The 20,438-nt window shown below is 43.7% G+C and overlaps 1 protein-coding gene across 2 annotated transcripts in view; it reads right to left on the reverse strand.

Moving 5' to 3' along the window:
• The window catches only part of MAML2 (mastermind like transcriptional coactivator 2), a 218,422-nt gene that overhangs the window by 95,182 nt on the left and 102,802 nt on the right, over nt 1–20,438 (reverse strand). For both annotated transcript variants that reach the window (XM_068266841.1, XM_068266840.1), the window contains exon 3: nt 9,436–10,815. In XM_068266841.1, the coding sequence (XP_068122942.1) occupies nt 9,436–10,815 (1,380 nt within the window). The remainder of the gene's footprint in view (nt 1–9,435; nt 10,816–20,438) is intronic.

Raw genomic sequence — 20,438 nt, forward strand, 5'->3', positions numbered from 1 at the left:
TTGGTAGAGGGAAGCCTCTTGTTCCTCCAGAAGCTTGCCACGTCATCCTCCTTCCAACCACCAATCCAGTGCTGGAGCCCTCTTTGCTACCATCCCTGAATCAGCATGGCCATACTGTGCAGGGATGCCTCGAGCATTAAAGGGGTTCTGTGAATAGTTAAAAACAAAAATGGACACTTACCTGGGGCTTCTACCGGCCCCCTGCAGCTTTCCTGTCCCGCGCCATCCTCCTACGATCCTCCGTTCCCCACCGCCAGTCACGGTCCAATTATTAGTCTAACTGCACCTGCACGGCAGCGTGTGTTCTAGCTCCCGCTCACATCTCGAAGCGCTTACTCCGCAGACGCAGTTGTATTCGTCTAGTTAGACGAATAATTGGACTGTGACCGGCGGGGAATAGAGGATCATTGGAGGATGGTGTGAGACAGGACAGCTGCAGGGGGACGATAGAAACCCCAGGTAAATGTCAGTTTTTGTTTTTTAAAAACTATCCACAGAACCCCTTTTACCTCCCCCTCCTTAACCTCCCCTCTCAACTCCTAACCTTAAACTCCCCCCTTCTTAACCTCCCCCTCCTTAACTCCTAACCTTAACCTCTCCCTTCTTAACACTAACCCTTAACCTCCTTGCCTCCACTCCTTAATGCCTAACCTTAACCCTAACCCTTAAGCCTCCTCAACTCCTAACCCTTAACTCCTAACCTTATCCACTTTGCCCCTTCTCCTTCATGCCTACCCTTAACCCTAACCCTTAATCCCACCTCCTTAACTCCTAGCCATAACCCCCTCCCCAAGGTTAGGAGTTATGAAAGGAGGAAGGGTTAAAGAGAACCCGAGGTGTGTTTAAAGAATGTTATCTGCATACAGAGGCTGGATCTGCCTATACAGCTCAGCCTCTGTTGCTTTCCCAAACCCCTCTAAGGTCCCCCTGCACTCTGCAATCCCTCATAAATCACAGCCGTGCTGTGAGGCTGTGTTTACATCTGTAGTGTCAGTCTCAGCTGCTCCCCCACCCTTCCCTCCGGTCCCTGCCCCCGTCCCTTCCCTCCAATCAGCAGGGAGGGAAGGGATGCAGGCGGGGACTGGAGTTCTGCAGGAGGCGGGGAGAGCAGCAGACTGACACTATAGAGATAAACACATCCAGCTCTGACAAGCTGTTTGTCAGCAGCTTGGCTGTGATTTATGAGGGATTACAGAGTGCAGGGGGACCTTAGAGGGGTTTGGGATAGCAACAGAGGCTGAGCTGTATAGGCAGATCCAGCCTCTGTATGCAGATAACATTCTTCACACCCACCTCGGGTTCTCTTTAAGCTTAGGAGTTAAGGAGGGGTGGTTGCCTAAAGAGAACCTGTACTGAGTAAAAATATTTAAAATAAACACATGAGGTAACTTCAAATGAACATTACATAGTTACCTTGCCATCAGTTCCTTTCAGAAGCTCACCATTTTCTTCTGACAATAATCCCTTTCAGTTCTGACAATATTTTGTCAGATCTGAAATATATCAGTTGCTGTCAATAAAATATCAGTTGCTGTCAGTTTTAGCTGAGAGGAAAACTGATGTACCAGGTAATGTCCATGTTTCCGTATGGTTCAAGTGGGCGATGTTACAGTTTAACTGTGTGCTGACCAGAAAGCTGTTATGAGTAATGGCCATTTTCAAAATGGAGGACGGAAAATTCCCTTCATCACAGTGAACAAACAGGACGCGGGACAGGAGAAAGGCACTGAGGAGTAGACTTCATGGAAGGTAAGTATGACTTGTGTATGCTTATTTTGACTTTTAATTTTCAGTTTAGGTTTTCTTTAAGGGTTAAGGTTAGGGGTTAAAGAGGGGGAGGGTTAGGGTTAAGGTTAGGAGTTGAGGAGCGGGGTTAAGGTTGACAGTTAAGGAGTGGGGAAGAGGTTAAGGTTGGGGGTTAGGGAGCAGTGAATGGTTAGGGCTAAGGTTAGGAGTTAAAAAGGGGGTTAAGGAGGGGAAGGGGGTGGTTAAGGTTAGGGGCTAAGTAGGGGGGGTTAAGGGTTACTAATTTTACTAAATTATTTTTTTCCTGTGTTATAAGTTATGTACTGTATTCAGCAGCGGCGCCAGGGGGGTGCTTTGGGGTGCCGAAGCACCCCCTAAATTTGTCCAAGCACCCCCCAGCATGAACTGACTTTCGGCTTCTAACAGACGCTGCGTCAGTTCACTGCCAGCAGCAGCCCGCAGCTCTGGCAGTGGGAGAGCGTGGCTATGGTAAAATGGTGTCCGAAGCCCTGCTCTGGAGACTTCAAGTCTGCATTGCAAGGCTTTGGCCCCCATTTTCCCATAGCTCTGCTCTCAGCGCGGGAGTTTCAGTTGCTGGCTGGCAGAAGATCGCGGAAGCTGCGCACCGGACGGAGGACGGGACAGGAGGTCTTCTGCAGGTGAGTAAATGTTTTTTTTTTTTATTTATATATTAGCAGGTGTATTTGCTGGTCAGGTCTGCCACATGATTGAAGTGTTTTCTGGGCAAGTCTGCCACATGATTGAAGTGTTTTCTGGGCAAGTCTGCCACATGATTGAAGTGTTTTCTGGGCAAGTCTGCCACATGATTGAAGTGTTTTCTGGTCAAGTCTGCCACATGATTGAAGTGTTTTCTGGGCAAGTCTGCCACATGATTGAAGTGTTTTCTGGTCAGGTCTGCCACATGATTGTGTTTTCTGTTCAAACCTGCCTCATGATTGCACATATTTTCTGGTCAAATCTGCCGACATAATTGCACGTATTTTCTGGTCAAATCTGCCGACATGATTTAAGTGTTTTTCTGGTCAAATCTGCCACATGATTGAACATATTTTCTGGTCAAGTCTGCCACATGATTGCACGTATTTTCTGGTCAAATCTGCCACATGATTGCACGTATTTTCTGGTCAAATCTGCCACATGATTGAACATATTTTCTGGTCAAGTCTGCCACATGATTGCACGTATTTTCTGGTCAAATCTGCCGGCATGATTGAACGTATTTTCTGGTCAAATCTGCCACATGATTGAACGTGTTTTTTGGTCAAATCTGCCGACGTGATTGAACGTATTTTCTGGGCAAATCTGCTCACATTATGTGTATTTTCTTGAGAAAACCTGCACAATGATGTGAATTTTCTGGGGTAAAGGGTCACCAAAACTTGGGCCCACTGTCGTTGCGTTGCACTTTTAAAGTGAACCCGAGGTGAGAATAATATTGAGGCTGCCATATTTATCTCCTTTTAAGCAATACCAGTTGCCTGGCTGCCGTGCTGGTCCTCTGCCTCTAATTCTTTCAACCATAGACCCTAAACAAGCATGCAGCAGGTCAAGGGTTTCTGACAATATTGTCAGAACTGACAAGATTAGCTGCATGCTTGTTTCTGGTGTAATTCAGTTCACTACTGCAGCCAAATAGATCAGCAGGGCTGCTAGGCAACTAGTATTGTTTAAAAGGAAATAAATATGGCAGCCTCCATATCACTCTCACCTCGGGTTCACTTTAAATCACACTTAGCTCCGCCCTCATTCGGTCATAACCACGCCCATTTTTACAGCAGGTTATAGCCACAACCATTTTTTGCTGTGGCACACGGCTACCCCAGAAGTTGGTCCAGCACCTGCATAGCACCCCCCCTCAAAAAAAATCCTGGAGCCGCCACTGACTGTATTTTGTTATGTAAGTAAATGTATTTATTCTGCACCTAATAGCATCAGCACCTCTATTGAGAGAGATTCCAGGCTGTAATCTGAGACACTGATGCAGAAGGACTGAAACATTGTATACACTTGCTGATGCTGAAGGGACTGAAACATTGTATACACTTACTGAAGAAATTTAAACATTGTAACTTTTCCTGAACTGCCTGGATGGCATAATACGTACCTAAGTATTCGCACTTCTAGTTTGCTTTGAGGACTGGGACCCACTAAAGCACTTAAGCCAGCATTTTTGGATCGCCATAAATTTCTGCCGATTTTTAAAAACTCTTTGCCAATGTAAGTGACTGGAGAGGAACCCACTGAAGCGATTACGATTAAGGTAATTGCAATCGCAGGGCATGCAGCATTTTGGGAGCATTTGCCCTCCAATTTTAAGTATGTAATCGCTGTCAAACCGCTAATAAATTGCTCCACAATAGCTCTTTGTGTGTGATTTTAAAACGCAGGAAGTACCCACAAGCCCTTGTTTTACCCATAATGCTTTAAAAGCACCGTGATACTTCCTGTTTATTGTCTCCTGGATGAAGGGAAGTTCACAGAGCTGCAGAAAACGTTCACATTGACAAACACACATGCAAAAAAAAAAAAAAAAAAAACAACCTATCAGTATTGGAATTGCTAATTACAAATCACAATCACTGGCAAGAAGCTACCACTTTTAAAATCGCTATAAAAACTGCAAGAAATTGCGCTTGCATAAAACACAAGCAATTACGATCTGAGATGCCTAGTAGGCTCCAGCCCTAAGGCAGTGTAGCTCCACACAGGGCTGCTCCGAGGCAGAGGCGAGAGAGGCTCCAGCCTCAGGGCACAGTTAGGAGGGGGCACACAACTCACTCAGCTATCATTCCCCTATTGTGTTTGAAGCAAAAAGAAAATAAGAAAAGGAGATACATGGCAGTGACTGCAAGCCAGATAACTAGAGATTATGCTGTTGAGGGCCCTGGGGCACCTTTTAGTCTAACAGCAATAAGTATGTGACGGCTGGGGTGGGAGGGAGAGATTGAGGGGCGCACGCTGGTGTCTCAGCCTTGGGTGCTGGAGGACCTTGTCCTGGCTCTGGCTCCACATGAGCCTTATTACATGTTTACATGAAGCTCAGTCTGGTATCAGCACCATGCACTGGGAAGATGTATGTGCGCTCAGTATGGGATACATATGAGTCAGTGCTGAGAGAGGCTGGCCGGCTGGGCCTCAGGCATGACCATGGCGCGTTAATAAGATTTCCACAGATGTGTGTGTTCTCGCTGGCTCCCGCGCTCTCGGTTTTATGTGGATCTGTTGAATGTTGCTCTCAGAAAAGTCAAATCTCAGGCAAAATAAAACACACAGTGGAGCTCTGTGCAAGCTTTCCCACATACCACTGCCAATGTAAATTAGAGTGACTGTGACCTGCCTGCAACCCGGCTATTCTAGCGCTCTGACACCGCCGATGCTATGATATGGAAAAATACTAACCCCGGGAATAAACAGAGAATCACTTTTATTTACTTAAAAATGATCGTGTGGGGGACGCTGGCAAGGCAAGCCGTGGCAGCCCTGTGATGGGTCATCCCAGGCTGTAGTCAGAGATGCTCCTGCCATCGGCAAATACCCTCAGATCAGGGGCGTAACAATCGCCCTGCAAAGAGTTCAGCTGCAAGGGGTGGGGGGCCTTGTGGAGAGAAAAGCTTCTGGGGGCTGTTTTTAGGGGCAGGAGGGGGTGCCGTGCAGGAAGGGGGAGCAGCAGGCACACACTGCTAATCAGGAAGTACAGTGAGCAGCATTAGGGAGACATAAAAGAGCAGCGTCACGCAGAGCTCTGTCGCCTGGAGCCGGGTAGAGGTAAGTTAGCATCTCCTGCCTGTCTGCCCTGCTGCGCTAATCGCTGGAGGGGGGAGTGCTGAAGGAGGAGCCCTAGGTGAGGGAGGGGAGTGGGCCCCCTTCCCCCCCACTGTGTGCCTGCTGCCCCCCCTCCAGGCTACCTATAGACCTGGCTACCTATACATGAAGCACCAATACCTGGCTAAACTATCCTGGAAGTACCTGTACCTGGCTAACATATCCTGGGAGACCTATACTTGGCTAACGTATTCTTGGGGCACCTATAGATCTGGCTAACCTTTACTTGGGGTACCTATAGACCTGGCTACCTATTCTGTGGGCACCTATATACCTAGCTACCTATACTGGGGGTACCTATAACTGGCTAACCTATCAACCCCAATGTATAGCTACCTATACTGGGGGTACTTATACCTGGCTAACCTATCAACCCCAATGTATAGCTACCTATACTGGGGATACCTATACCTGGTTAACCTATTAACCACAATGTATAGCTACCTATACTGGGGATACCTATACCTGGTTAACCTATCAACCTCAATGTATAGCTACCTATACTGGGGATACCTATACCTGGCTAACCTATCAACTCCAATGTATAATAAAATGGTTGTTATTGTGTGCTTGAACTTGTAGATAGAATTGTTTTTCTAAAAGGACAACTGAAGTGAGAGGTATATGGAGGCTGCCATATTAATTTCCTTTTAAGCAATACCAGCTGCCTGTCTATCCTGCTGATCCTTTGCCTCTAATACTTTCAGCCATAGACCCTGAACAAGCATGCAGCAGATCAAGTGTTTCTGACATTATTGTCAGATCTGATAAGATTAGCTGCATGCTTGTTTCAGGTGTTATTGAGACACTACTGCAACCAAAGAGATCAGCAGGGCTGCCAGGCAACTGGTATTGTTTAAAAAATATGGCAGGCTTCATATACTTCTCACTTCAAGTTCTCTTTAATAACTGAGGACAGCCCACATTTCTTTCTAAAGGCATCCACTAATGATGCAATCTTGATTGTACAATGTTACCACTTTTATGTAACATGTGGGATTACCTAAAGTATCCATTCAAGGTATATTCACTTTGTTTACCCTCCTGCTTCATTGATTTGGTAAAATTATACAATTCAGATTGTATCATTAGTGGGCACCTTATAACTCCTCACTTGCAGGTGCAAGCAAGCGAATGCAAACCACAATTTGTATTTCAAAACTTTTTGGCAAGTTCCTCTATATTTCCAATGAACTTTGCCTAACCGCCCCCCGCATCACCCAGTCCCATGCACGCCTCCAGGACTTCTCAAGAGCTGCTCCAACACTATGGAACTTCCTATCTCCACCCATTAGGGCAGCCCCCTCCTCCAACATCTTCAAGAAAGCCCTCAAAACTCACATTTTCACTTTGGCCTACCACCCCTCACAAGTGCCCTAAACCCGCAGCTGAACTCTGGTCCCCTACCTCTCGTGTCCTTACCTCTCCCTCTACATTGTAAGCCTTTGGGCAGGGTCCTCCTCCTTTTGTGTCCTACCTGATCATGCACCTCCATTACTGTGCACCCATGCTATGCATTTATGTGAACCTAACTTGCCTAATCTCCATGCTCCATCCAAAGACTGGCTAAGCATTACCTTGTACTCCTACTGTGTTGCATGATCTGGTCTTTCTTGTATTCCTGTGTTGTCATTTTGCTGTATGTCACCCCTAAATATTGTCTGTAACCTAAACTAATGTCCAGCGCTGCGTAAAATGTTGGCGCTTTATAAATACAATAAATAAATAAATAATAAATAAATATACTGTGCTATGAGCCAGGTGAGGACAGCACATGTTTGTTACCTAATAGCAAAACAGTTTTTTTCTAAATAAAAACAAAGGCAAGTTTATTGAATAACTTCTGTTATTTAACGTTTTCCAGACTTGGAAGACATTCTTAGATTGTAACTTGTGTGTGTATGTCTGATCGTTGTCCTCATGCTTCCTAACAAACATCAGACCTAAGAACAGTCACAAAGAGAACTTGTTTTACCCAAACGTAGACTTGGTCACATGAACGTGGTATCCTATCACCTTCACAGAATGCCACTGTGTTAACCTATGGACATGGTTATGGGGCACTGCAGTTGACAGTGGTCAAAAAAGACATCACAAGCACCTATGGACATAATTAAAGAGGAACTGTAACCAAGGATTGAACTTCACCCCAATCAGTAGCTGATACTCTCTTTCCCATGAGAAAGCTTTACCTTTTCTTGAATAGATGATCAGGAGGGACTGTATGGCCGATTTTGTGGAGAAACCCCTCCCACAGTGTGATGTCAGGACCTAGGTCCTGACAGTTTCCTGTGTGAGAACCTTGTTGCATAGGCCTCAATTCACTAAGCAGTTTAGACTCGTCTACTGATGGTTTTTAGTCTACTGATGGTTTGGTGTAATGTTATAGACCTGTTTTTTAGACCTGGTCCAAAACATTCGGTAATTAGGTCGGTAAAGCAGGGGAGATGATCAAAAGATGCAATTCACAAAGGCAAACAAATAGTAACCACGCCCACTTTTTCTGACAGACATTAGACCAGCTGATTTCTGTCGGTTAAGTAATTCTGTGAGGTATTGTATCCAAAGGAGAGCTCATCAGAAGAGAAGGATGTCAGTCATAGCTACTTGTTTGTGAATTGCATCTTTTGATCATTTCCCCAGCTTTACCAACCTAATTACCAAATGTTTTAGATCAGGTCTAAAAACAGGTCTAAAACATTCAGTAATAATTCGTGAATTCCCTTTTGATGCAACTGATTTACACCACACCATCAGGAGACTCAAAATCATCAGTATAGTAGTCTAAACTTTAGTGAATTGAGGCCAATTGTGAGAAATAACAGCTGTTTCCAACTGCCAAGCAACCAGTATCTCCCTCTGTGCAAATGTAGATCCATAAAAAAAAGAAAAACTTTTAGCCTACCGCATTGTTAATGAGTGTAGTTTTAAATAATTACAGTTGGTGCAGTCTGGTTTTTTTCTTGCCTACTAGTAGGAAAGGTGAGTACATGCAGGCTGATTGTGGATCAAACAACATGAACACATTACGTAGCGAATATCCATCATTTCTTGATCTCTATTTTTTAACTTCTCACTTTGCAATGTATTGATTTCTTTTTTCCCCTTTTCCCTAAAGTTCCTCTTTAAAGGAGTCATCAGGCAAAGAAGAAAAAAATTAGTTTCACTTACCTGGGGCTTCTACCAGCCCCATGCAGCCATCCTGTGCCCTCGTAGTCACTTACTGCTGCTCTGGTCCCCCTCCGTCAGCTAGTTTAGTTTTTGGCGGGCCGCATTGCGTACATTTTTACTATTCCTGCTGGTGCAGGAACATTAACACATACATTTTTACGCTTGAGTAGTTCCATGAGTAAATTTTTACGCGTTGAACCGCTAACACGTAAAAATGTATGTGTTAATGTTCCTGCACCAGCAGGAATGCGTAAAAATGTACGCAATGCGGCCCGCCGCCCGGAGGTTGGCAAAAACTAAACTGGCTGACGGAGGGAGACCAGAGCAGCAGTAAGTGAGTACGAGGGCATAGGGTGGCTGCATGGGGCTGGTAGAAGCCCCAGGTAAGTGAAACTCATTTTTCTTTTTTTGCCTGATGACTCCTTTAAGAGGCATTGTAGTTGACAGTGGTCAAAAAGGCATTATAAACAGCATCTACATAGAAGCAACCACTCTTAATTAACCACAGCGTTTCATTGCGTTCTCCCCATAGTAAACTATAGAGCTTGCTAAGAAAGTGAAGCTACAAATGAGGCTTAAAACCTATGCCCTGCACAGAAGAACTACCCAAAATCAGTACCTGAGATTCAAAGAGAAATATACACAGGAGTTTTTATGGACACACATGCACACTACCTGTTGCTGATGCACATTCGTGTACTGCATTCCAGGCATTTGCTGACTTTGCTGCATTTTTGGAAGAACCATCTTTTGCTGGAAGCCTCCCGACCTTGGAAGTGACTGACTGCTAGCCATGGAATTAACCTGCTGTGCTTGTTCATGCTGCTGAGATGGGTTAGATTTCTGCTGCTGTGGAAATGGCAACATAGCTTTGTTTGGCGGTACCAAAACAGATGACCCTGGTTGGCTGGCTTGCTCAGGACTGTAGTGGAACAGAGGTTTGGTAAGGCCGTGGTGTTGCTCTTCAGCCATGTGACTGGCATTAACAGAGTTCTTATTAGCATCTTGAGCTTTCATCATATCAAGAGAGGCACTCTGTAAATTAGAGTTATTTTTATAGAGGTAATTACCCACCGACTTTTGCTGATTTGTACTCACAGAACCTGGACTCCCTGATGTACCACGAGGGCTTAACTGCTGTGACCTAAAAGGACTTGGAACTTTCTCCAGTCCATATTGTCTTGATGACTGTCCTGTTGCTTGGACACTTGACCAGTTCGGAGATGGACCAGTTTGTTGCTGCTGAATTAAATTATTTTGCCTATTGGCAGCTATCTGTTTCAGCTGTTGAGCATGAGATAGTTCCTGCCAGGTGTTTAGACGATTTGGGCAAGATGACACCTGTTGTTGGCCATGGCTGTGAGGAACAGTAACACTAGCCGAAGAAGTTAAAGGGGAACTAGACATGGAAAAAGGTGGTCCTGTGGATGAAGGCCTTATTTGTGGTGACCCAACCCGCGTAGGGTTCAGACATGGGGAATATTCCGTTTTAATTACAACCTTATCCAATGGTGTGGAGGGCACAGGGTTTCTCTGGCTGTGTTGCCCAATGTCTATGTTAAAGGGTTCATCTTGCTTAATGGTTATATTTATCATGTTCTGCAATTCAAGATCACTCATAGGTGGCACAGAAATGTAAGTGAATTCGTTAAATAGTTCTTGCAGATCTGGATCCATAAGTTGCTCTCCAGAATCATCTCCATACCGAAATAAGTTTTCATGAGATATCCGAGGGTCAAGGTGTTTGTCACATGGTAGACTCTCTCCAGGTTCCTTTTTTATATCTTTTAATGTCGAATTAAACAAGTCATTAGCGGCACAGTCATTGGTTGCATTGTTGTTCTTCCTGTGTAGGACTTGTTCCATTGGTAAGACTCCATTCATTGATGTGTTCACTCCATCAACCCCATGATACATGTTCTGCCCAGAGCTTAGGCAGTCATTGGCTCGAATTTTCTTAAAGTCGAGGAAGGAATTATCCGAGACACCATTTGACCTCTTGCTATTTGGTGGAGCTACATTTACCACCAGCCTTCTTTTCAATGAGCCTTGAAGCTAAAAAAAAAAAAAGAAAGGATAAAACAGATGTTAGAATGGGCGTAGCAATCATCATTAGCAGTAGTACTATTACAATACTTTCACATCTTAAAGGGAACATGAAACGGGTAAAATTATTTAGAATAAACACATGACGCAGCTGCAAATGAATATTACATACTACCCTCACCGTCCGTCCCTCTCAGAGGCTCACCATTTTCTTCTTACAGTGATCCCTTCCAGTTCTGACAATATTTTGTCAGAACTGAGATATACCAGTTGCTGTCAGTTATATATCAGCAGCTGTCAGTTACAACTGAATGTGCAAGGTAATGTCCATGTTTCCCTATGGCTCAAGTGGGCGATATTACAGTTTAACAGTGTGCTGACCAGGAATCTGTTATGGGGTAATGGCCTTTTGAAAATGGAGGAAGGTGAATTCCATTGATCACAGTGGACAAATGGGAGGCAGGAGAGGAGAAAGAGATTGAGGCGTAGACTACACAGGAGGTAAGTATACCTGTGTATGGTCATTTTGAGTTTTAATTTTGAGTTTAGGTTCTCTTTAAGTGTGGTGTGCCACCATACTGTTTATCATGTTCTAGGAGTGTATGCCTCTTGTTCATAAGCATAGTGCCCAAAGACGAGTGCCTTGTTGACCAAGATCTATATAATAGTTACTGAAGCCTTCGAGAAATGCAGGCATCCCTTTGGGTGCCCAAAATGGAAGAGGACCCGATGTTTGAATCATTAGCAGTCTTAACACCAATAGGTCAAGTAAGTCAGGGATAACTAGGTCAGGTAAATCAGGGATACACAGGTTCATGACGACCTCTAAGCAGTACAATTAAAGTTAAGCTAAATGTATTGTGTAGAGTTGAGGTTAGGGATCTTCATTTTACTCTTGTTACGTTTAAGGAAATGGAGTGACATGAATGCAAAAAAAAAAAAAACAGCAGATAGACATGGACTCAAGACAATAGCGTAGAGAGGTGTTAATTTGGGTGTCATAAGCCTAGAGTTGATACTGGAAACCAAAAGAGCGTATTAATTGTCCCAGACCATAATGTCTGCTGGATTCTGTCCCGGCAATATGAAAGGAAGGGAGGGGTTCCTCCAATAAATGTAAAATATTTTATATTTGTCATCATGCAGCTGAACGAAGGCTGCTATTTATTATTATAAGTTAGAAAAATTATTTTATTTCTGAAATCTTGTATTTTTAATTTGGGTCCACTTTAACTGGGGCTTAAATTAATTAGTGACGAATCAGCTGCTCCTCAAAGTACCATTTGGATTTAGTAGAAATTGTCTACTTTTAAAGCTAATGGGAAGCGAAAAACAAACAAACAGATACTTACCTAAGGAGAGGGAAGGCTCTAAGTCTTATAGAGCCTTCCCGTTCCTCTCATAGTCCCCTCATTCCAGTGCAGTCTCCCCCTGTAGCAGTATCCGACCGATTGGACCAGTCATGGGCTACTGCGCAGGCATGGCCCAGACAGCCCGATTGGTCAAACACTGCTCTCTGCCATCGCATGGGGCTTTGGAAGTCTTCAGAAGCCCGAGTCCTCCCAAAGACGGGCGGCTCCATACTGCGCCTACACTAGCACACTCTCTTGCGCACTTGCGCATGCGCAGTACTAAGCCGCCTATCTTCGGGAGCACCAGGGCTCCCGAAGACTTCTGAAGTCTCTCGCCGCAGGGGATTCAAATGGGGGTGCCAGCGCTGGAACGAGGGGACCGTGAGAGTAACAGGAAGGCTCTATAGGACCCAGAGCCTTCCCTCTCCTTAGGTAAGTATCGGCTTGTTTGTGTTTTTTCACTTCCCATTAGCTTTAATGGTGATTGCAGTCTTAACCTGGGTCTTTATATTATGAATGCCCTGATCCATCCTATCTATTGTTTTAGAATAGTGCAGGACTTAATTGTAAGATTTTTCCTTTTTTCATTGATCATTTTGTAGTTTATTCTCCCCCCCAGTCCTATAAAATGGCAATCGTATACCCTGCCCTGGAGAGGCACAGGGTCTCTGCAGGAAGAGGCAACCATTCACATCCCTGCTTCCGTTGCTGGTAGATGATAGACTGGCACATGCAATGCAGTAACCTTCCTCCTCACTCATTGCAGACCCGTTAGCTTTCCTCGTAGCTCGGGAGGCCAGCGGCCGCGCAGCCTGCAGAAATGAGTTGTACAGGCTCTCCTGGCATTGTAGTCCTCTATGAGAACCAAACCTGTAACCCGATATCAGCACTGCGGGATGGAAAATGCTCTCTGATGCCGTCATGATGAGGAGGGAATTTGAGAAATGAAATATGGTAAGAAGCAATGAATGTAGAACTGTGTGTTCCAACAGTGAGCAGAGTGACTAGAACTACCACAGTGGCGGAACTACTCTGCAGCTATTTCATGAAGTCAATAATGATTGTTGTGTTTCTTTATGTATTTAAAGGGGACCTGAAGCGAGAGGGTTATGGAGGCTGCCATATTTATTTCCTTTTAAACAACATAATTTGACTGGCTGACCTGCGGATCTTTCTGGTCAGTAGTGTCTAAACCACACACCTAAAAGAAGTAGGCAGCTATCTTGTCAGATTTTAATTTTTTTTTCTCAAATAGGTCCTATATGTCCCCTATTTTTTTTCTTATTACCTGGTCTGTGTGCCTTTGCCTACCTGCAGGAACTGTGCGGTGCCAGGGGCAGAAAATGGGCATGGCCATGACACCACGTGGGCGGAGCTAACTGCAATGTATTGGTTTAACATTGAGGCAGTGGGCCAGAATTTCCTCCCAAAATGGTTAGGCAAAATTACCCTAAGGGTAATTAGACAATGCTCCCAAAACATATAAGAAAGCAGCATTTCCGGCATGATGTGGTGTAACTGGACATTCGCATCATGGAGGTACAGACGATGCTATCATTTAGAAATCATGAGTTCCCAAAATGCCAAATGTGGAAAACAATAACCCCAAAGTAGCCATCAAATAATAAATGCAGCAACCGTTACTTCCAAAACATGAAATGCAGCAACCGTTACCTCTGACACACAAAATGCAACAACCGTTACCTCCAACACATGAAATGCAACAACTGTTACCTCCAACAAATGAAATGCAGCAAACCCCAACACATGCAATGAGGCAAATATTAGTTCCGACATATGAAATGCAACAGGAATTTTCTTTGTTTTGTAAATCATTCTAAGACCACTATTGCAAAAGAAAATTTTAAAATTAAAAATACATAAGAAGAAAATTTCTCCCAGAGTAAAATGCACCATAAATTACTTTTCTCCGGTGTTCCTGTAATTTACAGTAAGGAAGTAAAAATCTAACAAATCTGACATTTACTTTATTTTTCAGAGAGTAATTTATAGTGCGTTTTATTCTGGAACAAATGCAAATCTCACACATATGCATACACATTAATTTTAAATGTTAGAAATTATTTTAAATGCTAGAATTTTTCATGATAGTGGTCCTAACACTAATGACAGCCATACAGATTCTATATTTCTAGACTTAGGGCAGTCAGAAGGATGAAAGACAATTGCTGATTGGCTGAACAGCATATTTGTAGGGAGGCTTTGGACATATGTGACTTGGCACAAGTCATAAAGCAGCATGCCATTACTTGGCCTCACCGATACACGATCCTCACCTTGCTATTGCCATCCTAATTAAAGGAACACTACCGCAAAAAAAAGTAAGCAGTTAAAATCTGACAGAACCGACAGGTTTTCCACTAGTCCATCTCCTCGTGGGGGATTCTCAGGGTTTTCTTTGTTTTCAAAAGCAATTCCTGAACAGCAGTTTAACTACCAAAACATTAAGATACCAGCCAGTCTCCTTACTCACTTGCACACTATTTTGGCAATTAGACGTTCAGGAAATGCTTTTGAAATCAAAGAAAACCCTGAGAATCCCCCATGAGGGGATGGACTAGACCAAAACCAGTCAATTCTGTTAGATTTTAGCTGCTTACTTTTTTTGGTAAAGTGGTCCTTTAAATGACCACTCCAGCTAAAAAAACAAAACAAAAAAAAAACATTTTTTTAAAATCTAACAGAACAGACAGATTTTGGAATAGTCGATCTCCTCATGGGGGATTCTTGGGGTTGTTTTCAAAAGCATTTCCTGAATGGCAGTTGCTAATTATAACTGCCAAAATAGTGTGCATGTAAGCAGGGAGTCTAGCTTGTGTCTTATTGTTTTGACAGTTAAACTGTGCTTTTGAAAACAAAGAAAACCTTGAGAATCCCCCATGAGGGGATGAACTAGCCCAAAATCAGTGCGATCTGCTTACTTTTTTTGCTGGAGTGGTCCTGTAATAAGATTGCTTGCCACCTCTAGCAGCAATCTTGGGAGAATGCATTCAGCACAGTTCTAATCTGCTCCGTGATCTCTGTCGCCAGCTGTATATTTTACAGCCTATCTGGACATCTGGAGGGCTGCGGAGAGGGAAAGCACATTTAAATCTTGGCACCGGCCTCAGCAATTAAACCGGGTCCATGATTAACAGCTTCTGTATGCTATTTTTCTTCATCTGGATGTTGCAATAATGAGTTCTGGGCGCAGAGAATGATCTCATTGTAGGTTTATTGCCGTTATTTTTCACAAAAAAGTCTCCTGTCAGGTCCTATGCAGAATGTACGAGTTCTGCAAGAGACACAGGAAAGCGCCAGAGGTTTCAGAGGTGGGCAGCTTTAACATTTAAAGGCACGGCTGTTTTCAAATATCACCCTGTCCAAGCAAACAAGGATATCCTGCTACACCATGGATGGGTATAAAACTTCCTTCAATTTTATTGGCACATCAGTAGATACAAAAAGGCTGACGCATATCGGAGCTCTGAGGCTCCTTAATCATAGCTATGATGAAGGAGCATCAGCGCTCCGATACGCATCAGCCTTTTTGTATCTACTGATGTCCCAATAAAATTGAAGGAAGTTTTATACCCATCCATGGTGTAGCGGGACATTCTTGTTTGCCTGTACGTTTTGAGACCTATGATCCCTGCTCCCTTGGGTCATGTATTGGTGGTTGTAGCGTTCCTACTTCTCTACACTGATCACCCTGTCCAAGTCAAGGGTGTATCAACTGGCGGCATCAGTGGGCCAAGCAGTATTCCCCAAGATGAAAGGTCTAAAGTAAGTAGCATGTGACACCTATATCTACCACTGAGGAGAAAAAGGAGGATTTTACTGTGTAGCGCCCCCCCCCACCCCCCCCCCCCATATTTACTCTGGAGAAAAGCCACAAATCATGCCCCCCTCCCCCCAGCAAAACTTTGATAAAGTCCCCCTTATGTTCATACCTGATGCATGAGCGGGTGTGGCCTCTATGATCCACCTCTATAACAGTGCAGCCCCCATGACTCCACCCTTCCAATAAAAGGCTGCTCTGGAGTGGGGTCTACTATTTTGAAAATAGGGGCGGTAAAACGTTGCAAAGCCCCGGCTCCTCTGTGGCTGTAGGGTCTACACCTCTGGATTTACCCCACTGATAATAGCCTCAGCTGGATGGAGGGTTTAAATTAGGAGACCACCTCATATGTCAATTATAAATTCAGTTCATGTATGCCAGTCTTCAAGGGCTGAGGGTCTCACACATTTTTGGCACAGCTCAAATTAAAGACCAACTCCAGCCAAAAAAAAGTCTGAATAGCAATACATATATGTAGTCTAGGCACTCTGTACAGTTAGATGAAAATATAAAGTTTACATATGGTACATCATATTGAATAGAACAGACTCACATGTATATCTGTAAGTAGCACTTCCTTATTCTACCTGAAGCTGAAAGCATTGTGCCCTCCTCTTCAGCCTAGTTAACTCCCCTGCCCCTCCCTCCCCTGCTGTCTGCCTGCCTGGATCAAATTACTTCTCTTGTCACAGTGTGTAGGAGAGAGAAGACACATGAAAACTGCTGCAGCCTGTCTTATCATGTCTGTCTGCTATAATTCTTATTTCAGATATCTGTCTGTCTGCCTAGTTTAGATCACATGGACATGAGGGGTGAGGTTAAGACATCAATCCCCCAGCATCCTTTGCACCTATGGTTTGGAAAGGAAAAAAAAAGGCCTAGGGCCCAAATTCACACGGGGGTAGGGATTTCAAGAGTGAGTTCCATGAGTTTTCTCCTCAGTGATAATTTTAAACTTGCAATAAAATTTCTTTTAAGCCACCAGCAAGCAAGAAAATACTCAAAATAATTTTAATAGTACTTTCTCACCTACTTTTTGGTACTTTTTAAGTTGAAAAGTGCTGAAAAGTTTTTTTAAATTGAAGATGAGATGAAAAATGATCTCCTAGGAGAAAACTCAGGTGAAAAAGGGAATTGCATATGGGCCCATATGTGGAATACGGACCCTGGGGGTGAGAAAATCACACTTTATCATATGTGATTTTATACATCTTGGCAACTTATTAGGTTTAAAGCAAACTGTAATTTGTAATTTAGGTACTCTTTAATTGATGGGTCTGAATGAGGAAAGGTGCAGTTCATCAAGTAGAACACATTTTTCCATTTCCCAGTCCATTCTAAACACTGGCATGGATATGGCCCTCTAGGCCTGGAGTTGGACATCCCTGATGTAGGCCAACATGAGGAGCTAGATGAGCTGGGTCTCCAACACATTTATCCACAGGAAGGGTCAGATGACAACCCAGGTAAGTCACTGCACTTTGAGTAGGGTTCAGAAAGAGACAACAATATAATCATGGTAATTGGTCAAAAATCAGCAGCAGGTCAAGTAACCATCAAAGCTAAATAAGGACTTGGGCTAATCCAGGAGACACCAGTGAGAAAGAGTGGAAGTAGGAGTATGCTGTCTTAACCATACATATCAGTAGATTCAGTTGTCCCACCTACCTGAGTCGTATCATGAAAGTTATTGCTAATAGTTGACAAGTTTGACAAATCTTTTATAATGTGGCAAAGCCATAAAATAACCAACACCTAATATGGGCAGATTAGCAGGATCAGATGCAAATTTGTGAGGATGGGCCCTTCCCCCCGAATTGGAATGTTTGCACAGCACCCAACAATTTGCACCGCACGTTATAGCTGCGGTGAGCTTACTCTCTTTACTTCCTGTTTCTGCATGACGCTGTCCCCAGACTTCTGCCGCCTGATGAAGTTGCCTCACTTTGCATCATGGGTGGACCGGGCCTGGACAGTGTTATGCACGATGTCTAAAGGACTCCTTTATATCAAACCATGTAGAAAGCCCATGGTTAGATTTGTCACTTCTTCTGCAACTAATAAACCTTATGGGATCAAAAACATAAAAATATACACCAAGATTTTCATCACTCTTGGGACTATTGATGGATTATTTTACCTTAACAAAGTGGTACCACTAGTCCTTGAAACACTGATGCTCTTTTGAAAGTTAGGTAATATGACATCTCAAAACTTTCTCAAGCTCAGATAACACACAATAATGCTGTTTTAACTTCCTGCTAGCTGTGCAGAAGGGTTGTCAGGAACATTACTATGTTTAGTGCAGAATCAAGCTAGAGCTGCTAGGACTTGAAAGCACTACAGTACTGAAAAGAGTACTGCAAATGAACAGTCATCCTGTTTACTACCACTCTTATATACTGTGCTTGACTTGTCCACCATCCCCTGGGTTACCATCACATCATTTCATGTGAGCTGAACTCAGTAGAGGATGTCGGGATTGCAGCACCACCGGTGGAGGAGAAGCCGATCCAGCTGTCCAGAACAAGTAAATATGAAACCGCTCTGCATAACTGCATTAGGCAGCATATGATACGATATATGCTGGCAGAAGATGCCCTGGTACCCATTATCTAACGCAAGATATTGCGTGGAGGGCTGTCAACAGGCTAACAATCACCTGACAAAACTGTGGCCACACGGGGTAAAGCTCAAGAAGAAAGACAGCATTATCCACATTGGCCTCAACTCTAAATAATGTCCCCAGCTACGAAGTTCTCCTGTTTGTGGGTCAATATCTGTGATGTTTGCTCACTCTCTAGCTTTGAACAGCGAAGCTCAGAAACAATCCAAAAAGAGCATTGTGTAAAGTGGCCTCATGTGTTTTTGTAATTAGGAATATTGCCTTGTGCCATGGCTCTCTTTAGGACTGGAGAACCGTGTGTGTCAGCAGTTTTATTCCTTCCCGTATAAAGACTTGTTGGCAAACACCAGAGTAACTGGTCAGCGGCCCAGCGCTGGAAGAGCACCGGATAGGCAATAGAAGAGAACAATCCTAACCGCGCTTATGCTTACGCTTTGTGTGATTTTAATGGACCAAGTAATTGTTTCTAAAGGTTGTGGCTATTTTTAATATGCCCTCATCTCTCGGGAATTCTCGCTGCAGTCTACTAGAGCTGAGATCACTTTTACATGCGAAAGCAATTGGAGTCCAGCAAAATCACATATTGTTAGCAATTCCCTTACTAGAGGCAGTCTGTAGTTTTTTTCAGAGATATATTCAAAAAGGGTTCAGAGAACTCATTCAGCTGGAAAGCCTGTTCTCCCCACCCCAAGGATCATTAAAATGGACCTGAACTCTTGCACAGGACAGAAGGCAAACAGAGAAATGCACCCTGTATGTATTTAGAGAGTTTAGCCTGTCTAATTAGCCCTCATTTGTGTATAATCACAGGTTGTAATCTGACCTCTCCCCTGTGTCACATGACTGGCTATGGCAGATAAGCAGATATGCCCATTTGAAAGTACAGGCTGTAAACAATATGTCTGCTTCCATGAATCAGAAAGTAGAAACTGTGCAGATTTATTTTATGATTTGTATCAGCTGTAACAAAGAAATGTTTTTTAGGTTATCATGCTGTTGTGTAGCGCTTAGAGCAGGGAGGCATTCTGAGTTCTGGTCCGCTTTAAGGCCTGTACTCACCGGAAGATGCATTGGGGAACGCACAGTGACGCGACCTGACAAATGAGTACAAAACCTGCAACGTCATGATGAGCATGAACGAGAGTTCAAATTATCGCAGCACTTTACGCGGGAGTCGTTGGGGATCTTTAAAGAGACTCTGTAACAAAATTTTCATCCTTATTTCTTCTAACCTATAAGTTCCTATACCTGTTCTAATGTGGTCTGGCTTACTGCAGCCTTTCCTAGTTGCACAGTGGCTGTGTTATCTCTGTTATATGATCTAATCTTCTCTCCTCTGTCGGGTCTGTCGGGCTCAGGGAGTCTGGCTGGAATGTGCTGTGCTGCTTGTGATTGGGTAGAAGCTATACACACCCTCTCCAGGCCCCCTGCAAACTCTGTATGACTCACACACTGAGCTACTCACTTGCTATGTCTTTTGTTTGTAAACACTGGATAAAAATGGCAATTACAAGCCAGGTTTGCAGCAGGGAGTGGCAGAAACAGCACAGAGGGGCCCCGGAGAACATAATGAATAGAATGGTATGCTTTTTATTGTAAGAATTTTAGAGTACAGATTCTCTTTAAGATCCAATCTGCCGTGATGGTCATAATCGCCACGCATCGCAAAACGTTGTTTGTTTAAACGCCCTTAGGTACCCATGTTGTGGAAATGATCGTCGCACAAAAAAAAAAAATCGCCCGTCATGGGAAAAAAAGCGCTTAAAAAAACGCAACGTGGGTATGTAGTTTAAGAAGTGAAATCAGATCAATT

Source organism: Hyperolius riggenbachi, chromosome 2 (genome assembly GCF_040937935.1).
Source record: "Hyperolius riggenbachi isolate aHypRig1 chromosome 2, aHypRig1.pri, whole genome shotgun sequence".
In the NCBI taxonomy this organism is placed as follows: Eukaryota; Metazoa; Chordata; class Amphibia; order Anura; family Hyperoliidae; genus Hyperolius; species Hyperolius riggenbachi.